At 46.7% G+C, this 19,967-nt stretch overlaps 2 protein-coding genes across 2 annotated transcripts; both read left to right on the forward strand.

Moving 5' to 3' along the window:
* The first annotated feature begins 6,809 nt into the window (after window positions 1-6,809).
* LOC119268852 (MACPF domain-containing protein CAD1-like) lies at window positions 6,810-12,748 on the forward strand. Its single transcript, XM_037550563.1, has 6 exons — window positions 6,810-7,282; window positions 7,483-7,721; window positions 7,854-8,049; window positions 8,379-8,562; window positions 8,961-9,124; window positions 11,902-12,748. Exons 1-6 carry the CDS (start codon window positions 7,007-7,009, stop codon window positions 12,499-12,501), a joined length of 1,659 nt encoding a protein of 552 aa, XP_037406460.1. The 5' UTR covers window positions 6,810-7,006; the 3' UTR covers window positions 12,502-12,748.
* Window positions 12,749-15,493: 2,745 nt separating this feature from the next.
* On the forward strand, window positions 15,494-19,692 carry LOC119272499 (protein NRT1/ PTR FAMILY 4.5-like). Its single transcript, XM_037553973.1, has 8 exons — window positions 15,494-15,719; window positions 15,947-16,008; window positions 16,564-16,584; window positions 17,133-17,174; window positions 17,261-17,384; window positions 17,859-18,076; window positions 18,148-18,585; window positions 18,694-19,692. The coding sequence occupies exons 1-8, from the start codon at window positions 15,494-15,496 to the stop codon at window positions 19,690-19,692; spliced, it is 2,130 nt and encodes a 709-aa protein (XP_037409870.1).
* Window positions 19,693-19,967: the final 275 nt, after the last annotated feature.

Consider the following 19,967-nt stretch of genomic DNA (forward strand, 5'->3'; position numbering starts at 1 on the left):
GAGGTAGTACTTCATCGAGTTCTACTTTCCTCCCACTTACTTCTTTCGAGAGAAACTCTTTTTCCAGAAAGCATCCGTTCTTGGCTACAAAGATCTTGCCTTCGGATCTTAAGTAGAAGGTATACCCTAAAGTTTCCTTAGGGTATCCTATGAATACGCATTTTTCCGACTTGGGTTCGAGCTTTTCAGGTTGAAGTTTCTTGACATAAGCATCGCATCCCCAAACTTTCAGAAACGACAGCTTAGGTTTCTTTCCAAACCATAATTCATACGGTGTCGTCTCAAGGATTTAGACGGTGCCCTATTTAAAGTGAATGTAGCTGTCTCTAGAGCGTATCCCCAAAATGATAGCGGTAAATCGGTAAGAGACATCATAGACCGCACCATATCCAATAGAGTGCGATTACGACGTTCGGACACACCGTTTCGCTGAGGTGTTCCAGGCGGCGTGAGCTGTGAAACGATTCCACATTTCTTTAAGTGTGTACCAAATTCGTGACTTAAGTATTCTCCTCCACGATCTGATCGTAAGAATTTTATCTTTTGGTCACGTTGATTCTCCACCTCATTCTGAAATTCCTTGAACTTTTCAAAGGTCTCAGACTTGTGTTTCATTAAGTAGACATACCCATATCTACTCAAGTCATCTGTGAGAGTGAGAACATAACGATATCCTCCGCGAGCCTCAACGCTCATTGGACCGCACACATCGGTATGTATGATTTCCAACAAGTTGGTTGCTCGCTCCATTGTTCCGGAGAACGGAGTCTTGGTCATTTTGCCCAAAAGGCATGGTTCGCACGTGTCAAATGATTCATAATCAAGAGACTCTAAAAGTCCATCGGCATGGAGCTTCTTCATGCGCTTGACACCAATGTGACCAAGGCGGCAGTGCCACAAGTATGTGGGACTATCGTTATCAACTTTAAATCTTTTGGCATCTACACTATGAACATGTGTAATATTACGCTCGAGATTCATTAAGAATAAATCATTGACCATCGGAGCATGACCATAAAACATATCTCTCATATAAATCAAACAACCATTATTCTCAGACTTAAATGAGTAGCCATCTCGTATTAAACGAGATCCAGATACAATGTTCATGCTCAAACTTGGCACTAAAATAACAATTATTAAGGTTCAAAACTAATCCCGTAGGTAAATGTAGAGGCAGCGTGCCGACGGCGATCACATCGACTCTGGAACCATTCCCGACGCGCATCGTCACCTCGTCCTTCGCCAGTCTCCGTTTATTCCGCAGCTCCTGCTGTGAGTTACAAATATGAGCAACGGCACCGGTATCAAATACCCAGGAGTTACTACGAGTACTGGTAAGGTACACATCAATCACATGTATATCAAATATACCTTTGGTGTTGCCGGCCTTCTTATCCGCTAAGTATTTGGGGCAGTTCCGCTTCCAGTGACCCTTCCCCTTGCAATAAAAGCACTCAGTCTCAGGCTTGGGTCCATTCTTTGACTTCTTCCCGGTAACTGGCTTACCAGGCGCGGCAACATCTTTGCCGTCCTTCTTGAAGTTCTTCTTACCCTTGCCCTTCTTGAACTTAGTGGTCTTATTGACCATCAACACTTGATGTTCTTTCTTGATTTCAGCCTCTGCTGACTTCAGCATCGAGAACACTTCAGGAATGGTCTTTTCCATCCCCTGCATGTTGTAGTTCATCACAAAGCTCTTGTAGCTTGGTGGGAGCGACTGGAGGATTCTGTCAATGACAGCCTCATCTGGGAGGTTAATGTTCAGCTGGGTCATACGGTTGTGCAACCCAGACATCTTCAGGATGTGCTCACTGACAGAACTGTTTTCCTCCATCTTACAACTGTAGAACTTGTCGGAGACATCATATCTCTCGACCCGGGCATGAGCTTGAAAAACTAGTTTCAGCTCTTCGAACATCTCATATGCTCCGTGGTGCTCAAAACGCTTTTGGAGCCCCGGTTCTAAGCTGTAAAGCATGCCGCACTGAACGAGGGAGTAATCATCAGCACGAGACTGCCAAGCATTCATAATGTCTTGGTTCTCTGGGACGGGAGCGTCACCTAGCGGTCCTTCTAGGACATATTGTTTCCTGGCAGCTATGAGGATGATCCTCAGGTTCCGGACCCAGTCCGTATAGTTGCTGCCATCATCTTTCAGCTTGGTTTTCTCTAGGAACGCGTTGAAGTTCATGTTGACATTAGCGTTGGCCATTGATCTACAAGACATATTTGCAAAGGTTTTAGACCAAGTTCATGATAATAAAGTTCTAATCAAATTATGAACTCCCACTTAGATTAGACATCCCTCTAGTCATCTAAGTGTTACACGATCCGAGTCGACTAGCCCGTGTCCGATCATCACGTGAGACGGACTAGTCATCGTCGGTGAACATTCTCATGTTGATCGTATCTTCCATATGATTCGTGTTCGACCTTTCGGTCTCCGTGTTCCGAGGCCATGTCTGCACATGCTAGGCTCGTCAAGTTAACCCTAAGTGTTTTCGCTGTGTAAAACTATCTTACACCCGTTGTATGTGAACGTAAGAATCCATCACACCCGATCATCACGTGGTGCTTAGAAGCGACGAACTGTAGCAACGGTGCACAGTTAGGGGAGAACACTTCTTGAAATTTTATAAGGGATCATCTTATTTACTACCGTCGTCCTAAGTAAACAAGATGCATAATACATAATAAACATCACATGCAATTATATAGTTGTGACATGATATGGCCAATATCATATAGCTCCATTGATCTTCATCTTCGGGGCTCCATGATCATCTTGTCACCGGCTTGACACCATGATCTCCATCATCATGATCTCCATCATCGTGTCTTCATGAAGTTGTCACGCCAACGACTACTTCTACTTCTATGACTAACGTTTAGCAATAAAGTAAAGTAGTTTACATGGCGTTATTCAATGACACGCAGGTCATACAAAAAATAATGACAACTCCTATGGCTCCTGCCGGTTGTCATACTCATCAACATGCAAGTCGTGAATCCTATTACAAAGAACATGATCTCATACATCACAATTCATCATTCATCACAACTTCTGGCCATATCACATCACATGATCAATCGCTGCAAAAACAAGTTAGACGTCCTCTAATTGTTGTTGCATCTTTTACGTGGCTGCAATTGGGTTCTAGCAAGAACGTTTTCTTACCTACGAATTACCACAACGTGATTTTGTCAACTTCTATTTACCCTTCATAAGGGCCCTGTTCATCGATTCCGCTCCAACTAAGGTGGGAGAGACAGACACCCGCCAGCCACCTTATGCAACTAGTGCATGTCAGTCGGTGGAACCGGTCTCACGTAAGCGTACGTGTAAGGTTGGTCCGGGCCGCTTCATCCCACAATACCGTTGAGCAAGAAAAGACTAGTAGAGGCAAGTAAGATGACAAAATCCACGCCCACAACAAAATTGTGTTCTACTCGTGCAAAGAGAACTACGCATAAACCTGGCTCTGATACCACTGTTGGGGAATGTTGCAGAAAATTAAAATTTTTCCTACGGTTTCACCAAGATCCATCTATGAGTTCATCTAAGCAACGAGTCAAGGGAGAGAGTTTGCATCTACATACCACTTGTAGATCGCGTGCGGAAGCTTGCAAGGGATGATGTAGTCGTACTCGACGTGATCCAAATCACCGATGACCAGCGCCGAACGGACGGCACCTCCGCGTTCAACACACGTACGGGACGGGAGACGTCTCCTCCTTCTTGATCCAGCAAGGGGGAAGGAGAGGTTGATGAAGATCCAGCAGCACGACGGCGTGGTGGTGGATGCAGGGCGTCACAGCAGCAGGGCTTCGCCGAGACTACGAGGGAGAGACGTAACGGGGGGAGATGGAGGCGCCAGGGGCTGGTGTATGAAGTCCCTCCTCTCCCCCACTATATATAGGGGTGCCAAGGGGGGGCGCCGGCCCTAGTAGATGAGATCTACTAGGGGGGCGGCGGCCTAGGGGAGGTTTCCCTCCCCCCCAAGGCACCTAGGGGTGCCTTCCACCACTAGGACTCCTCCTAGGGGGAAACCCTAGGCGCATGGGCCTATAGGGGCTGGTGCCCTTGGCCCATGAAGGCCAAGGCGCACCCCCTACAGCCCATGTGGCCCCCCGGGACAGGTGGCCCCACCCGGTGGACCCCCGGGACCCTTCCGGTGGTCCCGGTACAATACCGATAACCCCGAAACTTGTCCCGATGCCCGAAATAGCACTTCCTATATATAATTCTTTACCTCCGGACCATTCCGGAACTCCTTGTGACGTCCGGGATCTCATCCGGGACTCCGAACAACATTCGGGTTTCTGCATATACATATCTTCATAACCCTAGCGTCACCGAACCTTAAGTGTGTAGACCCTACGGGTTCGGGAGACATGCAGACATGACCGAGACGCTCTCAGTCAATAACCATCAGCAGGATCTGGATACCCATGATGGCTCCCACATGCTCCTCGATGTTGTCATCGGATGAACCACGATGTCGAGGATTCGATCAAACCCTGTATGCAATTTCCTTTGTCAATCGGTACGTTACTTGCCCGAGACTCGATCGTCGGTATCCCAATACCTTGTTCAGTCTCGTTACTGGCAAGTCACTTTACTCGTACCGTAATGCATGATCCCGTGTCCAACACCTTGGTCACATTGAGCTCAATATGATGATGCATTACCGAGTGGGCCCAGAGATACCTCTCCGTCATACGGAGTGACAAATCCCAGTCTCGATCCGTGTCAACCCAACAGCTACTTTCGGAGATACCTGTAATGCACCTTTATAATCACCCAGTTACGTTGTGACGTTTGATACACCCAAGGCACTCCTACGGTATCCGGGAGTTACACGATCTCATGGTCTAAGAAAGAGATATTCGACATTGGCAAAGCTCTAGCAAAACGAACTACACGATCTTTTATGCTATGCTTAGGATTGGGTCTTGTCCATCACATCATTCTCCTAATGATGTGATCCCGTTATCAACGACATCCAATGTCCATAGTCAGGAAACCATGACTATCTATTGATCACAACGAGCTGGTCAACTAGAGGCTTACCAGGGACATATTGTGGTCTAAGTATTCACACGTGTATTACGATTTCCGGATAATACAGTTATAGCATGAATAAAAGACAATTATCATGAACAATGAAATATAATAATACTTTTATTATTGCCTCTAGGGCATATTTCCAACACTCTCCTCCTTTATATACGGAGGCAGGAGGGCACCCTAGAACAGACAATATCAATTGTCTTAGCCGTGTGCGGTGCCCCCTCCACAGTTTATCACCTCGGTCATATCGTCGTAGTGCTTAGGCGAAGCCTTGAGCCGGTAACTTCATCATCACCGTCGCCACGCCGTCGTGCTGACGGAACTCTCCCTCGTCCTCAACTGGATCAAGAGCTCGAGGGACGTCATCGTACTGAACGTGTGCTGAACACGGAGGTGCCGTACGTTCGATGCTAGGATCAGTTGGATCGCGAAGACGTTCGACTACATCAACCGCGTTACTAAACGCTTCCGCTTTCGGTCTATGAGGGTACGTGGACACACTCTCCCCTCTCGTTGCTTTGCATCACCTAGATAGATCTTGCGTGATCATAGGATTTTTTTTGAAATACTGCGTTCCCCAACACCTATTGCCCTTCCGATGAAGCGTGAGTAGTTTACCTCAGACCTACGCGTCCATAGCTAGTAGCTAGATGGCTTCTTCTCTCTCTTTGATTCTCAATACAATGTTCTTATCGATGTTCTTGGGGATCTATCAGATGTATCAAGTCATGTTTTAGTATTAGATACATCAGTATCTAAACGAATCTAAGACAAGAATTTTGGGATGGAGGGAGTATAAGTTTTTGTAGAGATTCCACTATGAACTACTACTCCCTCTGTTCCTAAATATAAGTCTTTGTAGGGATCCCAATATGGACTACATGCAGATCAAAATGAGTGAATCTACACTCTAAAATGCATCTATATACATTCATATGTGGTTCATAGTGAAATCTGTACAAAGACTTATATTTATGAACGAAGGAGGTACATACGAAGCAAAATGAGTGAATCTACACTCTAAAATGAATCTATATACATCCGTATGTGGTCTATAGTGAAGTCTCTACAAAGACTTATATTTAGAAACAGAGAGAGTACTTATGAAAAGCATTAATCCAACACCATATATGTTGGCATGAATTATCAAAATCACCTAGGGAGCAAATGTGATTTCAGTTGACTTTCGTCCTTGGTGACCATATCCGGGTGCCGTATCCTTGTCAAATTGTAACTTTATAAATTTTGGAATTTCTGTCCACCGTTAAAAGGACAAATAGTCATCCTATTTTTAAAAGCCATAGTTACCCTCTTTCTAGAGATTGTGAAGCAATTTCCAGAAGTTTGACCATTTCTTATTAGAAGATTATTAATTAATCTCAGCAACACTAAAACAAAAGGAGCTGCACTTAATTCCACGTGTTGTTTGTGCGGAGTAATTCCAATCAATACAGAAAGTCAAACCGCCTTTTCAACGGCATGCGTTCCCGTTTTCAACCGCCCAAAGGGGACACCGGCATGACAACATTGAAGACGTGCTTCGAAATGCACTAATTAAATACCGATAATCAAGAGAAGAAACGAAGAAAGAGAAATGAAAAATTGGAAAAAGAAATCCAGTCAAAGCAGACTACCCCCGGGCAGGCAGCGTCGCCATCTCCCTCAGCTGCCTTGCTCCGTAGAAACCGTGTCCCCCTCTCCCTCCCCCCCTCCCTCCCTCCCCGATCGACAGCAATAGCGGCGGTCAAAAGCCTCTCCTGCGACGACCCCTCCAACCCCCGTCCGTGTCTTCTCCCCCCCCTCCCGCAGTCTCCACGAAGGAGCAGCGCAGGCGCCGGAGCGGCCTTTTCTCCTCTGGTTGCCGCGGCCAAGCTGAGTCGCCACGGATCTCGCGGCGGCGGCGGAGAAGGGGGAGCGCTGGAGGGGCCCATGAGCCTCGCCGGCTCCGCCCTGGAGGCGGCCCTGCAGGCGGTGGGGCGCGGCCTCGACGCCGCCGGCGACCACCGCCTGCTCTACTGCAAGGGCGCCGGGAGGCTCGTGGCGCTCGACGAGGCCCGCGCGCGGGACCTGCCCATCGGCGGCGGCGTCCTCTGCGGCGTGCCCCCCGACGTCGAGGTAGAGGCCTACCGCGGCAACCCCGAGCGCAGCCGCCCGCCCCCTCCTGGTGCCGCCCCCGACGAGCCCTTCGTCTGCAGCTTCGACAAGGTGAGGGAGGTGCTCAGGACCGGAGTCCCGATTTTGGGGCGTTTGAGCAGATCGTGCACGCATATACTACATCACGCCTTCTTCTCTTCTGGGTGTACTGTGATGCAAATCTGCTGTTATGCAAATCGTACTACACATGTTAGGCTTCGTGGCCGTTCCCTTCACTGTCTCTGACATTGGCACCACCATTTATCGCGCAGATGGCGGAGCATTTCAACAGGAAGGCGAGCTTGCTGGAAACAGTCCCGCTGGGTTCCTTCAACTCGCTCTTCAGCTTTACTGGTTCTTGGAAGAATGATGCGGCCGCGACAAAGGCCCTTGCAGTTGATGGCTATTCTGTTCCGCTATATAGAGTTAAAATAACTAGTGATGAACTGGTTCTACAAGAGAGTGTAAAGCGCGCAATTCCATATACTTGGGATCCACCAGCATTGGCTAGGTCAGTAGGTAATCTTCTCCATTGACCCTGCTCTCAGGGTCAGTTTTACATTTGGCTGTCCTACATGACTTTTTGCATATTACCTGCCCTTATCATACAATAACAAGGTGCCCTTGTCTCATTTCTGCTCAGCTTTATCGAGAATTATGGCACACACATTATTACTTCTGTAATGGTTGGTGGTAAGGATGAAGTATACATAAAGCAGCATTCCTCATCCCAATTGTCTGAAATGGAGTTCAGAAATTATGTCAGAGAAATTGGGAACGAGAGGTTCTCAGATGTGGAGAACAAGTCAAATGCACCCCCCATCAATTATAGCGAAAAGGTTAGTCAGTTCATAGCGTAAAAAATGATCTTAAATTTTGGGACGGAGGGAGTACCTTGTTAATTGCAAGTGTTGATAATAATATCAATAGGAAATTGGACATTCTCAATGTATGCACCTTGAGGGTGGTGTCAGTTTACAAGATGCCATTACATAGCGTCTATTTATTTGACCCGTCTTTGAAAACGGCCTAAAGTATCACCAGTAGGAAATTAGCTACTTTGAACTGTCACACATGTTCAATTCGAAAAAAAAACTATAATAACATATGTGATATGTGTACTGCACCTCTTACTGTAAGCAAATCCTAATTCCAGTCCCATATACAGGACATGACAGTAATCTTCAGAAGGAGGGGAGGTTGCGATCTTGTTCAGAATTCTGTTGAGTGGATAAAAACTGTTTCGTCAGCACCAGATGTCATAGGCATGACATTTCTCCCTATTGTTTCACTCGTCGATGATATACCTGGGAAGAAGCACATTGCTCGTGCCATTGATCTATACTTGACATGTAAGACATGCACCTGATTCCTTTTTTGGACTATCCTCAAAGTCCATTTGCCGTAAACCTGAGCTGTTGTTTTAAATTATATTGCTATCTATATATTATAGTAGCAGAGTCTCTGCACAGTTCTTCTATTTGGAGTATGTATTGAAAAGTATGTTTAGTAAGGGTGATGTATTCATGATCAAGATAGACATATCTTTCCTAAAGTCAGAATGTCAATCATGATTAAATCAGTAGCTCAATACAGTAGTATAGCTATTGAATGATTAGAATCTGGAGAAATTTTTTCCTATGTCTACCAAAGAGTTGGGTAGTTGTCCTTGCTATTTCCTGCTGTGATTAAACATTATCATATTACATGGTATCTTTTCAATGATGTTTGCATATTTTTTTTACTCCAGACAAACCTCCAATTGAAGAGTTACAATACTTCTTAGATTTCCAAGTTCCACTAGTTTGGGCTCCAGTACCACTGGGTATTGCTGGACAAAATAGAAAAGAGCCTGTGTGCCCGTCACTTCAGTTCAGCTTGATGGGCCCAAAGTTATTTGTTAGCACAGAACAGGTAAATGCTGCTCTCGGGTTTAAATACATGTTTATGATAATTTCCCTTTAGCTATTTTAGTTTTACCATTGATAGGTCAATTTAGCGCCCCTTACTAGACCCTGTCATTAGACAAAAGAGAAGCAAACACCATTTTGCTGTAGGATTAACAATAATTTACTTGGGATGCGACGAAGCGTTCATATTTTGTAATGCAGTTCAATTGATCAAGCCATATGGAACACATTCTTGTGTTTGGTTGCGTGAAGAAATGGAACCTACTGATTCTAGAGAAGGGAATATACCCCATATATGCAGAATGTGCTCCAAATCGGTGGAACCGAATAGCTCCTCACTCAAATCACGCGGACCCTCTATATGCGGAACGTGCTAGTTCCTTCAAATCAGGGGAACCGATCGATTTCTTGCTCAAATCACGCGCATGTGACACCCAACTCTCACCGCATAAAAGGAAAAAAACCTATAGCCTCTCTCTCTCCAGGCCTCTCTCCCCTTGTCATCTCGTGGCAGCGGGCCTAGGCTGCGGCGGCCCGTTAGGAAACGCCCAAGACGCGGTGACGGTAAGGGGAAGGGGGCGGTGGCTTGTTGGGAAGCGAAGCAGCAACACCGACTGCTGGGCGATGGCCAATTGGTAGGCGGAGCCGCGGCGGCAAACAGGGGCGAGTGGCGGAGTTGGAAGGCGGAGGCGCTACACTGCAGCTCTGGCCGATTTTTTTGCTTGTCAGCATCCTTTTCTTGAGTGTTAACCTCAGCTCCCAGTCTGGAGCGGTGGCTGAGGTAGAGTTCTGAACTTTGGCTGCTCTATCAGAGCTAGAATTCTGAACTTTGCAGCACAGGAAAAGCGGTGTAATATACCATTTTTCAAACTCTAGCTAAGTATAGTAGTTATTGTTTAAGCTAGGATTTTTTAACGCCTAGAATAAAATTGAGCTCTTTATTTTCTTTATTGCATTTTTTTTCACCGGGCCATGTCAAGTGGAAATGCTCTAGGTCTTGAACTATATTTGACTTGGGCTCATATCTATCTTCTAGTCAAAATCCAGCCCACTTGTCATCCTCATTTGGTCCGGTTATCCAAACCTACTCCAACTCGGACTCGGAACCAATACCAACACCCCATACTTGCCAAACCTTCTTATCCCTGTGCCAAGACGTCTCCTCCGGAAGCTTCTCTTAGGCGACCTAAACCAACCCAAGTGGTTTCGGATTCGTTCACCACTGTTGGATTCGAGCAGGACAAAACTTACTCCGTATCCAATCCTAACCGACCTAGAGCAGCCCCAACCGACCTAGAACCCCTCCTACCTCCCAAGACTCCAAAACCACAAATCCATAGCTTCCGAGCAGCAGAAAACTATTATGTACCGTTGAAGACGGTCCGACCGTTGAAGTGTTGCACGATTGAGTCCTCATCACTCCCGTAAAGTTGCATGACGATCTGACGGTGCAATCTTAAGTGACGACCAAATAACTTTACGGGATTGCGCCGTCACTTAAGATTGCACTGTCGGGCCGTTGTGAAACTTAGTGGGGTCGTCTACAACGGGCTTGTCCTGCAGCACTTCAACGGGCTCGTCTACAATGGTGGGGTCGTCGAGGAGATGATTGAGTCGCCAAGAACAAAGAGATTGCATAAGAGTTTTCTGCTGCCTTGCGAAACTCGTCTGATCAACTTTGGTGGTGACTTGGGGTGGCTCGGAAGCTGTGGATTCGTGATTTTGGAGTCTTGGGTATATATATATATATAGGGGTTCTAGGTCGGTTAGGATTGGATATGGAGTAGGGTTCTCCTCCTACTCGAATACAGCGGTGGTGAATGAATCCGAAACAACCTGGGTTGGTTAACCACTTGGAGGTAAGGAGACGTCTTGACGCAGGGATAAGGAGGTTTGGCAAGGTATGGGGTGTTGGTCTTGAGTCTGAGTTGGTTTGGATCACCGTATCAAATGAAGGATGATAAATGGGCTGGATCTTGATTAGAAGATAGATCTGCAAGTCAAATATAGTCACTTCCACTTGACATGTCCTGGTGAAAAGAAAATGCAATAAAGAATTTATTTTATTCTAGGGAAAGAAATTCCTAGCTCTAGAGTTTGAAAAGTGGTATGTTACAAGCGGACTCATAGTGTGGTTTCTGTACTAGTTAACTTCAGAAATATTTGTGTATAAAATAAAGTTATGCATAATGATATAAAAATTCCAAGGAAAATGAGTCTTGGCTATTTTTGCTTGATGTGTATGTGGGTTGATGATTTTTGACCTATATATGAGTCTTGTTAAATAGGAAGCAATGTGAATTATTTGTTTGACATCATATCCTTGTATAGTTGTTATGCTTGTGACTGTATTTGTAACTTATTTATGCTATAAATACAATTGAAATATTATGAAGAATTTGAATAATTTGTTGCTAAAAATACAAAGAGCTATCTTATTCATATTATATATATGCACATGAGATGATGAGAGGTATTCTCACCACTCCTACACAAGAGATGAGTTGAACGAAATGCATTCTATTTCATCTCGCCAATGAAATACTGTAATATAACCATTCTACTCCACCGGATTGCCCCCAACCAAATATAGGAACAACCCATTCCAGTGGAATGGAACCAGGACATTCCATTCCACTTTGTTCCTGAACCAAACACGCCCTAAGGGACCACCGCCTATGTTGGGAGTCCTATTTGGTGACATTATGGAATATACTTTATAAGATGATAAACTACGCAGAACAATCTAATTCAAGCTAATTTCCAATGGAATACATGCAGGTATCTGTTGGGCGTCGACCAATCACTGGCCTGAGGCTGTGCTTGGAAGGAACAAAACAGAACCGTCTGGCTATTCATTTGCAGCACCTTGGCTCGTTACCAAAGATATTTCTACCTCACTGGGACTCGCATATCACGATCGGGCCACCAAAATGGCAAGGGCCTGAAGAGCAGGATAGCCGATGGTTCGAACCAATCAAGTGGAAGAATTTTGCTCATGTCAGCACTGCGCCCATAGAGTACACCGAAACAAATATCACGGATCTGTCTGGCGTTTATATTGTCACGGGAGCACAGTTAGGAGTGTGGGATTTTGGTGCAAAGAGCGTGCTCCACCTTAAACTTTTGTTCTCCAGAGTTCCTGGGTGCACAATCAGGAGATCAGTGTGGGACCACAGTCCAAGTTCTGCGATGCATAGAACAGATGAAGCTTCATCGTCCTCAAGCGACAATGCTAAACTTGTGAAGATTGTCGACATGACAGAGACATTGAAGGGTCCGCAAGACGCACCTGGCCACTGGCTGGTGACAGGAGCAAAATTAGGCGTGGAGAAGGGCAGGATTATTGTGCGTGCAAAATACTCCTTATTGAACTATTGACCAAAGTGTTGAGAGCATTCATTCATTCGCTCTGCTATGGAGCACCATGTTTAAAGATAGCATTGTTCTTTTGTTCATGTATGTAACATGTCGGAATCATGCTTCTTGCGTTGATGCTATGAGCGAAGTAGCATGGACAACTTTTTTTGTCCAGTTCAAAAATATTTGATCTGGCCCTGGTCATTTCTTTCAAAGTCATCTTAGCGCGCCAATGGAATTTAATGTATATTGTGAATTTTGCATCAGCGATATTGTTGCTTGCTTTCTGGTGATCTGATTTCAATGTTGTGTTTAAAAGAGTACTACCTCCGTCCTGGTTTATTGGTTTCCTTCGCATTTTATGTTAAATTTTGATCTTAGATTTAACTAACAAAATATTAATGCATGTAACCAAAAATAATATCATTGAAAACTAGGTTCAAATACGAATCTAATGATATAATTTTTGGTGACATGCATTATTATTTTTTAGTTAAATCTGTGGTCAACGTTTGGCACAAAATACAAAAAAAACTAATAAATCAGGACAGAGGTACTATTTGATTGAGCACTCTGGATAGAAAGATAAGGGCATCTCCAGCGGTGACCCTCAAATTGCTCATATCCGTCTAGATAGAGCAGTTTGTATTTACCGTATCACTAAGCTCCCTGCATCACTAAGCTCCCTAGGGGTAAAAGGCCTCAATTAATTGAGGTGTCCAATTGAAATTGGGTCACCCGGTTTTGATAAGTCAACAATTTCTTAAAGCTCTCATTCAATTATTTTATATTATATACTATGCTTATTAATTTTTAAGTCCTCATAATTAATTGAGGTCTTCAGTTTAGAACCTGGTCACCTGATTTTAATCAGGTCAATAATTTCTTAAAGAGCTCTCCCATTTAATTATTTTAATTTATGGTATTCGTTAATTTTGAAGCTCTTTTATTTGATTGAGATATTCAATTTTCAATTTGGTTTCCGATTTTGATCGGGCCAATTATTTTTCAAATCAATCAACACCAACCGGCTAAAGAAATATATCAACCCCGAGCATGCTCCTACCACCTAGAAAAAAGAAGCGCGACCATGTGATAATACTATAGCACCAATATAGTACATGTAGTCACAGACACAGAAATTTACCCATAAAAGTATAAGTTGATTAGAGCATAATATAGAATCACACCATAAAAAACCCACCAAATAACCACATTACAAAAAAACATAAAACACAGTCCATCGTCGCCCCCATCCGCCATACTAAATATCGCATCAATTCCAAAATACAAGGGGTATTAGTTTTTTACAAGGTCAAATTTCTTTAACTCTGACCAAGTTTAGAGCCAAAAATATCGACTTCATTTTTAAAACAAAGCAACTATTTTTTAAAAAAATCTCAACAACACCAACGGCGCAACAAAGCACGTCCAATCCTTCTAGTGAGAACTGATGTAACCCGCTTTCTGCGCCAGGCCTTCTGCCAGTAGATTGAGAAATTAATTGCAGACGTAAACTGGCATGTCAGCTCTTCTGGTGGACATGGTGCCATGCTTCCAAATGTAACAAAAGGAAACCTTTCATATTTGCTGCTACTTTTGCTGTCCATTTGCAAATTAACAAACATTTCTCAACAGCGACTCCATTTAGCCTGTTCAAGCCGGGGGAATTTACCGAGTCGATCTAAATTCCCGATCCCTTGTGAGTCCTGACTTGTTGTTTCCGCAGGAGGCAGGAACATTGTTGACGTCTCTGTGGGGAATGTGGAAGAATTGGGCGGTGGCGCCGGCACTTGCTGGCAGGCAACCGGGCCGCTGCATGCGAAGCTGTGAACGAGCTGTTCTTTGGTTTCATCAGCTCCTGCAGTGCTGTGCATATGGCACGCAGTGCATATGCCACACATGACGTCATTTCAACTCTCTTAGAGAATGGCAACCCATAAATTTTCTCCTGCGTCCATTCACATTCATGGACATAGGACCAGTCTGCGGACATGGATGCAGGAGGATGCCATTCAATCGTAGCCGCATACATTTCAAACTTTTTTTTAACAAACCGAATAAAATTCGTGCAAACAAGGCCGGATTTCATATAAATCAGACACATACGGTTACATTTTGGACATATTTCAACTAAGAAGGTAAAACTATGTGCATTTATAGTCGCGCGGAGCTTCACTACCACGGCATTATACACTACACTAGTCTACGGCCGGCTGCGACTTGTCTTTCCATGTCCGGCAGCCCGCTAACCGGACAGTCAAGAGCCCCGGAGCCTATGTCCGGCTGCGCCGCTCATCGAAGCAACAAAGATGGTGCTTCAGCCGGAGGGGAAGGATACTTCTGTGGAGTTCGGGTGGGTGTCCAGGATGGTCTGAGATAAAGGAGAACCGGCCAAGTCTCCAGCGGTGGCCTTCATAAGATACAAGCGGCGGTGGCCTCCCGTGTTCTACTTCTTCTTGATGATGGCAGCAGGCACAGACGTGCGGGCCGCCACCTCGTCTACATTCGCGCAGCCGACTTCTTTCTGTGCATGCATGGTGCAACTATGCGTGCGTCAACGACGGATGGCGCGGTCGCAGACACTAGATGCGGTGATGCCCGTGCCGCCATGCCAGCATGGAGCAACTCGCCACTCCTCCTCGAGCTGGCCTGGAGCGACGAGTTGTTGAACCACGCGCCGGCTTGGGGCCGCGACAACTGGCTCCGTCGGGCTAGGCGAGGGACGTGGAGCAGCGAGAAGCCTCACTCGTATCTGGCGGGCTCTGCAGGCCAGAGCCACCCAGTCGGCTTGTATACCAGAGAACTGCTCTTCGGAAGCCATCAGAAGAGTGGAGAAAATGGTGAAGAAGGAGATGGTGGAGCGACGGAGGGGTGCGATTTTTGCCCCGCGTCTGGCCTCGTTTAAATAAAGGGCAGACCTGAGAAGCTTGGTCGGCGTTGCGTTTAATGCTGACCCGCTCATAAATGGACATGTGGCCGAAGTAGATTTCTCGGCTCCCACACGAGTTTAATGAAGGCGTTTGAATATGGCAAGGAGATGTGTTCAGCTGAGCGTGCAGCGGGCGACGCCCTCGACCGGGGCGTCGCTTCAATGTCGGAGGTAGTGAGAGGTCACGTCCGCCCTGAGCCGACTTCATTGTGGAGCGGCACGCTCTACAACGACATGAGCGCGGGCGGGTGGTATCGGGCAGGAAGAACACGCGGGAAGGAGGAGAGGTTTTTGATGGGCCAGGAAAGTCAGAAACAGACTTGGGAGCAGTCCGGACTCCCGCATACTTTTCTACGTTTGTCTTCGATTGACGGGAGAAGTTATGTCCGGACCGCTCCACAAACCGATACAAAATTGTGTTAAATGATTTTCACGGTCCAAGCGGTTGTGGGAGATTTGAGGATCACGTTAGAAATGCCCTTACGCAACGCATATGCCACACATTGCGTCATTTCGACTCTATCCGCGATGCAGCGTTCATCCGGAGGTTTGACCTCTGGTGCGATCCGCAGAAGGGAACCAAAAACAAGAAGGCGGTAACAAAGTATCTTTTTTTTAGGTTCAAAACATCCTTTTCTTGAGGGACGGTAACAAAATATCCTACTCACGAAAGGCACGGCCATGGACGCTTGCCCGGAGAGCCTAGCGTGCGCGTGCATTACAAAACGACCGTAAAATTTTACAAGTTACGCAGGGGGTGAACAGAAGGAGCTGACGACTGATTCTTTTATGCGATCTTAGCTTTTGCTACGCTCCGGTCCGGTACCTGACAACTGTGGCCTGGCTGTGTCAATGAGTTACAAGATGCCCACATCTAGTGGACGTCGCCGCTGATAACGGTTGCGACAAGAAGAGACCGAATGGAATGAATGAAGAGACCATAATTTAAACAATCTCACAGTATATAGGAATGCATTGGAGACCCATTCTTCATGAGTTGAGACGCTTTATATTGCTTGTCTCTCGTCCACCTGAGATAGCTCGCCTCTTGGCCAAAATGGTACTGGCTCATTCTCTTGCTTGTTCCAACTTCATTTTCCGTACGTACGTGCGTGCCAACGTTCTCACTGCTGTGTGATTTCTCTTCATAGGAAAACGAGGAGATGAGCAAGGTAACCGAAGCCACCGGCAAATTACAATCCATGGTATCTCCCTTGCTTCACCCCATCTTCTCTCCTTTCCTTCATCTCTTTTATTTACTTTTGAGACGGTTCATGCTTATCATGCCATATCGTAAAAACCTGCATATAGTGACCGTTTTATTTCAACTGCAATGGGAGTTTCCTTTGATCGTCTAATATATCTTTTACAAGAAAACCAAGAATAAGGTATAAACTACCGTGTATAAATTGTAATTGTATGGGCATCAACAGATAACTGAAATTCATGTCACTTAATTTAAGTATATAATAGACACTACATGGGATTTTGAATTTTCTGGCTTAGCTACTCTTGCGTGGCCGCCTGAGCGCTGTAAACTGTCGTGACTTTGGTTTGCTCCGTTTTAATAAAAATGGGGCGGGGGGCAACCCCTTTCTTTCAAAAAAGAAAGAAAGAAAGAATAATAGACACTAATTCATGAATAAACTCCCACTTTGTTCTGAAGTTATGTGTTTATTTCTCATATCGACGTCTCTTATTTGCTAACAAAAATTAATAGGAATACAAGGAGGATGACAAATCAGCTGAAACCAATGGCAAGGTAAAATTACATGTTGATCAAATAGCTACTACTCCGTGCCCATGGGCATGAGAAGTGACTTTGTTATTCACATAAATGATGAATAGTCGGAAACACATGAAGTCGTTGGAGGAAAACAGTACGAAGTCATTGAAGGGAAGGTTAATTGGAGGGGAAGGCCTGCCGTGCGAGGGCGCCATGGTGGTGTTGGCAATTCTTTCTTCATTCTTGGTAATTTTTTTTAATCATGATCAGTTTCCGTTGTACATAAACTAGATTCGCGTTCAGGATTTTACTATTTCGTCAACATGTTTCTGAAATTTAATTTTTTTGTGCATCTATGCTTGTTATTGTGCTATTGTTCTTAGCAACCCATACATAAGTAGGTGGTAACATGCGGTATGAAAGGTAAAATACATACAGATTTGGCTTAACCAACCGGAGAAACATTTATATTCTCGCTAGAAACGTTGCAAGGATTAGTATTTTATGACCTCATCCATACAGTTAATGGATACGTTGTACTTGACCAGCAAATTAAGAAGCAACACGGTGTTTTAATAATCTAATGAACACGGGCCGGAAATCTCTCTTCATCAGTTCGGGCTTTTGAATGAATTTGCCGGAGCATGAATTCAATGAAAATGAAGCCAACCTTGCTGATCTGGTAATATGAAGCTGTCCTGGGTTTGCTTGTTGTTGCAGTGAACTTTGGGCTGGAGAACCTGGCGTCTCTGTCTCTAGCCGTGAACCTTATCATGTACTTCATGTTGGTCATGCACATCAACCTGGCCGACGCCTCCAACCTGCTGACCGACTACATGGGCACGAGCTACATGATCGCGGTGCTCATCACCGTCTTCGCCGACACCTTTGTGGGCCGGTACCAGACCGTGATCATATCCTCCCTGGTGGAGCTCATCGTAAGAATCTTTCGTTTCTTTCACTTGGTTGCATTGCAGCTGGTCGTTGATCCTCTCCGGCCCACATGCAGGGGCTCCTGCTGATGACGCTGCAAGCTCACTCCCCGAAGCTGCTGCCGGAGGGGTGCAAATGGCCGGAGCCGACGTGCCAGAGGGTGGGCGGCCACAGCGAGACGCGGCTCTACGTCGGGCTGTACCTGGTGGCGATCGGGTCGGCGGGCATCAAGGCGGCGCTGCCGGCGCACTGCGCGGACCAGTTCGAGGCGAAGCACCCCAGGGAGCGGCGCCAGATGTCCAGCTTCTTCAACTGGCTGCTGCTCAGCTTGTGCATCGGCGGAGCCGTCAGCGTCACGGTGTTCGTGTGGATCCAGAACGTCAAGGGCTGGGACAAGGGGTTCGGCGCCGCCACCGGCGTCATGGGCCTCGCCCTCATCGCCTTCCTCGCCGGCATGCCCCGCTACCGCATCTTCACGGCGCAGGGCAGCAGCGCGCTTCTCGACATCCTCCGGGTAATCAACCTTGTCTAGCTAGCTTAGCTTCTTGACGACTATTTTCCGTGTTAATCATGCATGCATGCATACATGGACGTGGTTGGTTATTTTCCGTGCTGTTTTCAGGTGTACGTTGCTGCGATCAGGAACCGGAATCTGCAGCTCCCTGAGAACCCCGACGAGCTGTACGAGATCAGCAGAAGCAAAGCTTCTCCCGAGGAGGAGTTCGTGTCCCACAGGGACAGGCCATTCAGGTTCCTGGACAGGGCGGCCATCGTGCAGGCGCCGGCGGCGGAGGCGCCGAGCCCGTGGCGGCAGTGCCGGGTGACGCACGTGGAGCACGCCAAGACGGTGCTGGCCATGGTGCCCATCTTCTGCAGCGCCATCATCATGGGCACCTGCCTGGCCCAGTTCCAGACCTTCTCCATCCAGCAGGGCTCCACCATGAACACGTGGGTCGGGGACTTCCAGATGCAGCCGGCGACGCTGCCCATCATCCCGCTGACCATGCTCATCTTCGCCGTGCCCATCTACGAGCGCCTCTTCGTGCCCTTCGCCCGCGGCATCACGGGCCACCCCAACGGCATCCCCTACCTGCAGCGCGTCGGCGTCGGCCTCGTGCTCTCCGTCGTCTCCATGTGCATCGCCGCCGTCGTGGAGATGCACCGCAAGAAGGTGGCCGTCCGGCACGGCATGCTGGACGCGTTCCCGATGCTGCAGCCGCTGCCCATGTCCGTCTTCTGGCTGGCCCCGCAGTACGGCGTGTTCGGCATCGCCGACATGTTCACCTACATCGGCCTGCTCGAGTTCTTCTACTCGCAGGCGCCGCCCGCGCTCAAGTCCATGTCGTCGGCCTTCCTCTGGGCGTCCATGTCGCTGGGGTACTACTTCAGCACCATCATCGTCAAGGCCGTGAACGCGGCCACCAGGAAGCACACGCTGAGCGGCGGCTGGCTCAACGGCAACAACATCAACCGGAACCACCTCGACCTCTTCTTCTGGCTGCTCGCCGTGCTCAGCTTCATCAACTTCCTCAACTATCTCTACTGGGCCAGCTGGTACAAGTACGTCAAGCCCCAGGACGAGGAGGACGATGCGGTCGCACCGGTGGAGCAGCAAGTGTGACCAGTACTCGATCGTATACCACTTCTTTCTTTCAACATGCAAAGGTTGATGTGATGGTTGTGTAGGGTTTTTGGTCGTGAAGTTGTCATGCACATGCACTTCATCCCGTTCTTTCTGTTGACGAACCTCGTCATTAAGTATCGCCCAGTTCATGTTGTGTTTTCTGGCAAAGATTTTGGCGCTACAAGTCTTTCGTCATCTTGTTCTCCTATGATTTCTTTTCCTCCATCACCGGTGTAGTACTCCCTCCGGTCCTTTTTACTCTGCATATAAGG

This window comes from Triticum dicoccoides, chromosome 3A (assembly GCF_002162155.2).
Source record: "Triticum dicoccoides isolate Atlit2015 ecotype Zavitan chromosome 3A, WEW_v2.0, whole genome shotgun sequence".
Lineage (NCBI taxonomy): Eukaryota > Viridiplantae > Streptophyta > Magnoliopsida > Poales > Poaceae > Triticum > Triticum dicoccoides.

Bases quoted from the DNA above. Each gene is read 5' to 3' on its own strand.
- LOC119272499 (XM_037553973.1), top strand. From the start codon at position 15,494: ATGAAGGCGTTTGAATATGGCAAGGAGATGTGTTCAGCTGAGCGTGCA. The intron at 17,175-17,260 runs GTAAAATTACAT...AATGATGAATAG, and splicing joins CAGCTGAAACCAATGGCAAG to TCGGAAACACATGAAGTCGT. The intron at 18,077-18,147 runs GTAAGAATCTTT...GCCCACATGCAG, and splicing joins CCTCCCTGGTGGAGCTCATC to GGGCTCCTGCTGATGACGCT.
- LOC119268852 (XM_037550563.1), top strand. From the start codon at position 7,007: ATGAGCCTCGCCGGCTCCGCCCTGGAGGCGGCCCTGCAGGCGGTGGGG. The intron at 7,283-7,482 runs GTGAGGGAGGTG...TTTATCGCGCAG, and splicing joins TCGTCTGCAGCTTCGACAAG to ATGGCGGAGCATTTCAACAG. The intron at 7,722-7,853 runs GTCAGTAGGTAA...ATTTCTGCTCAG, and splicing joins GATCCACCAGCATTGGCTAG to CTTTATCGAGAATTATGGCA.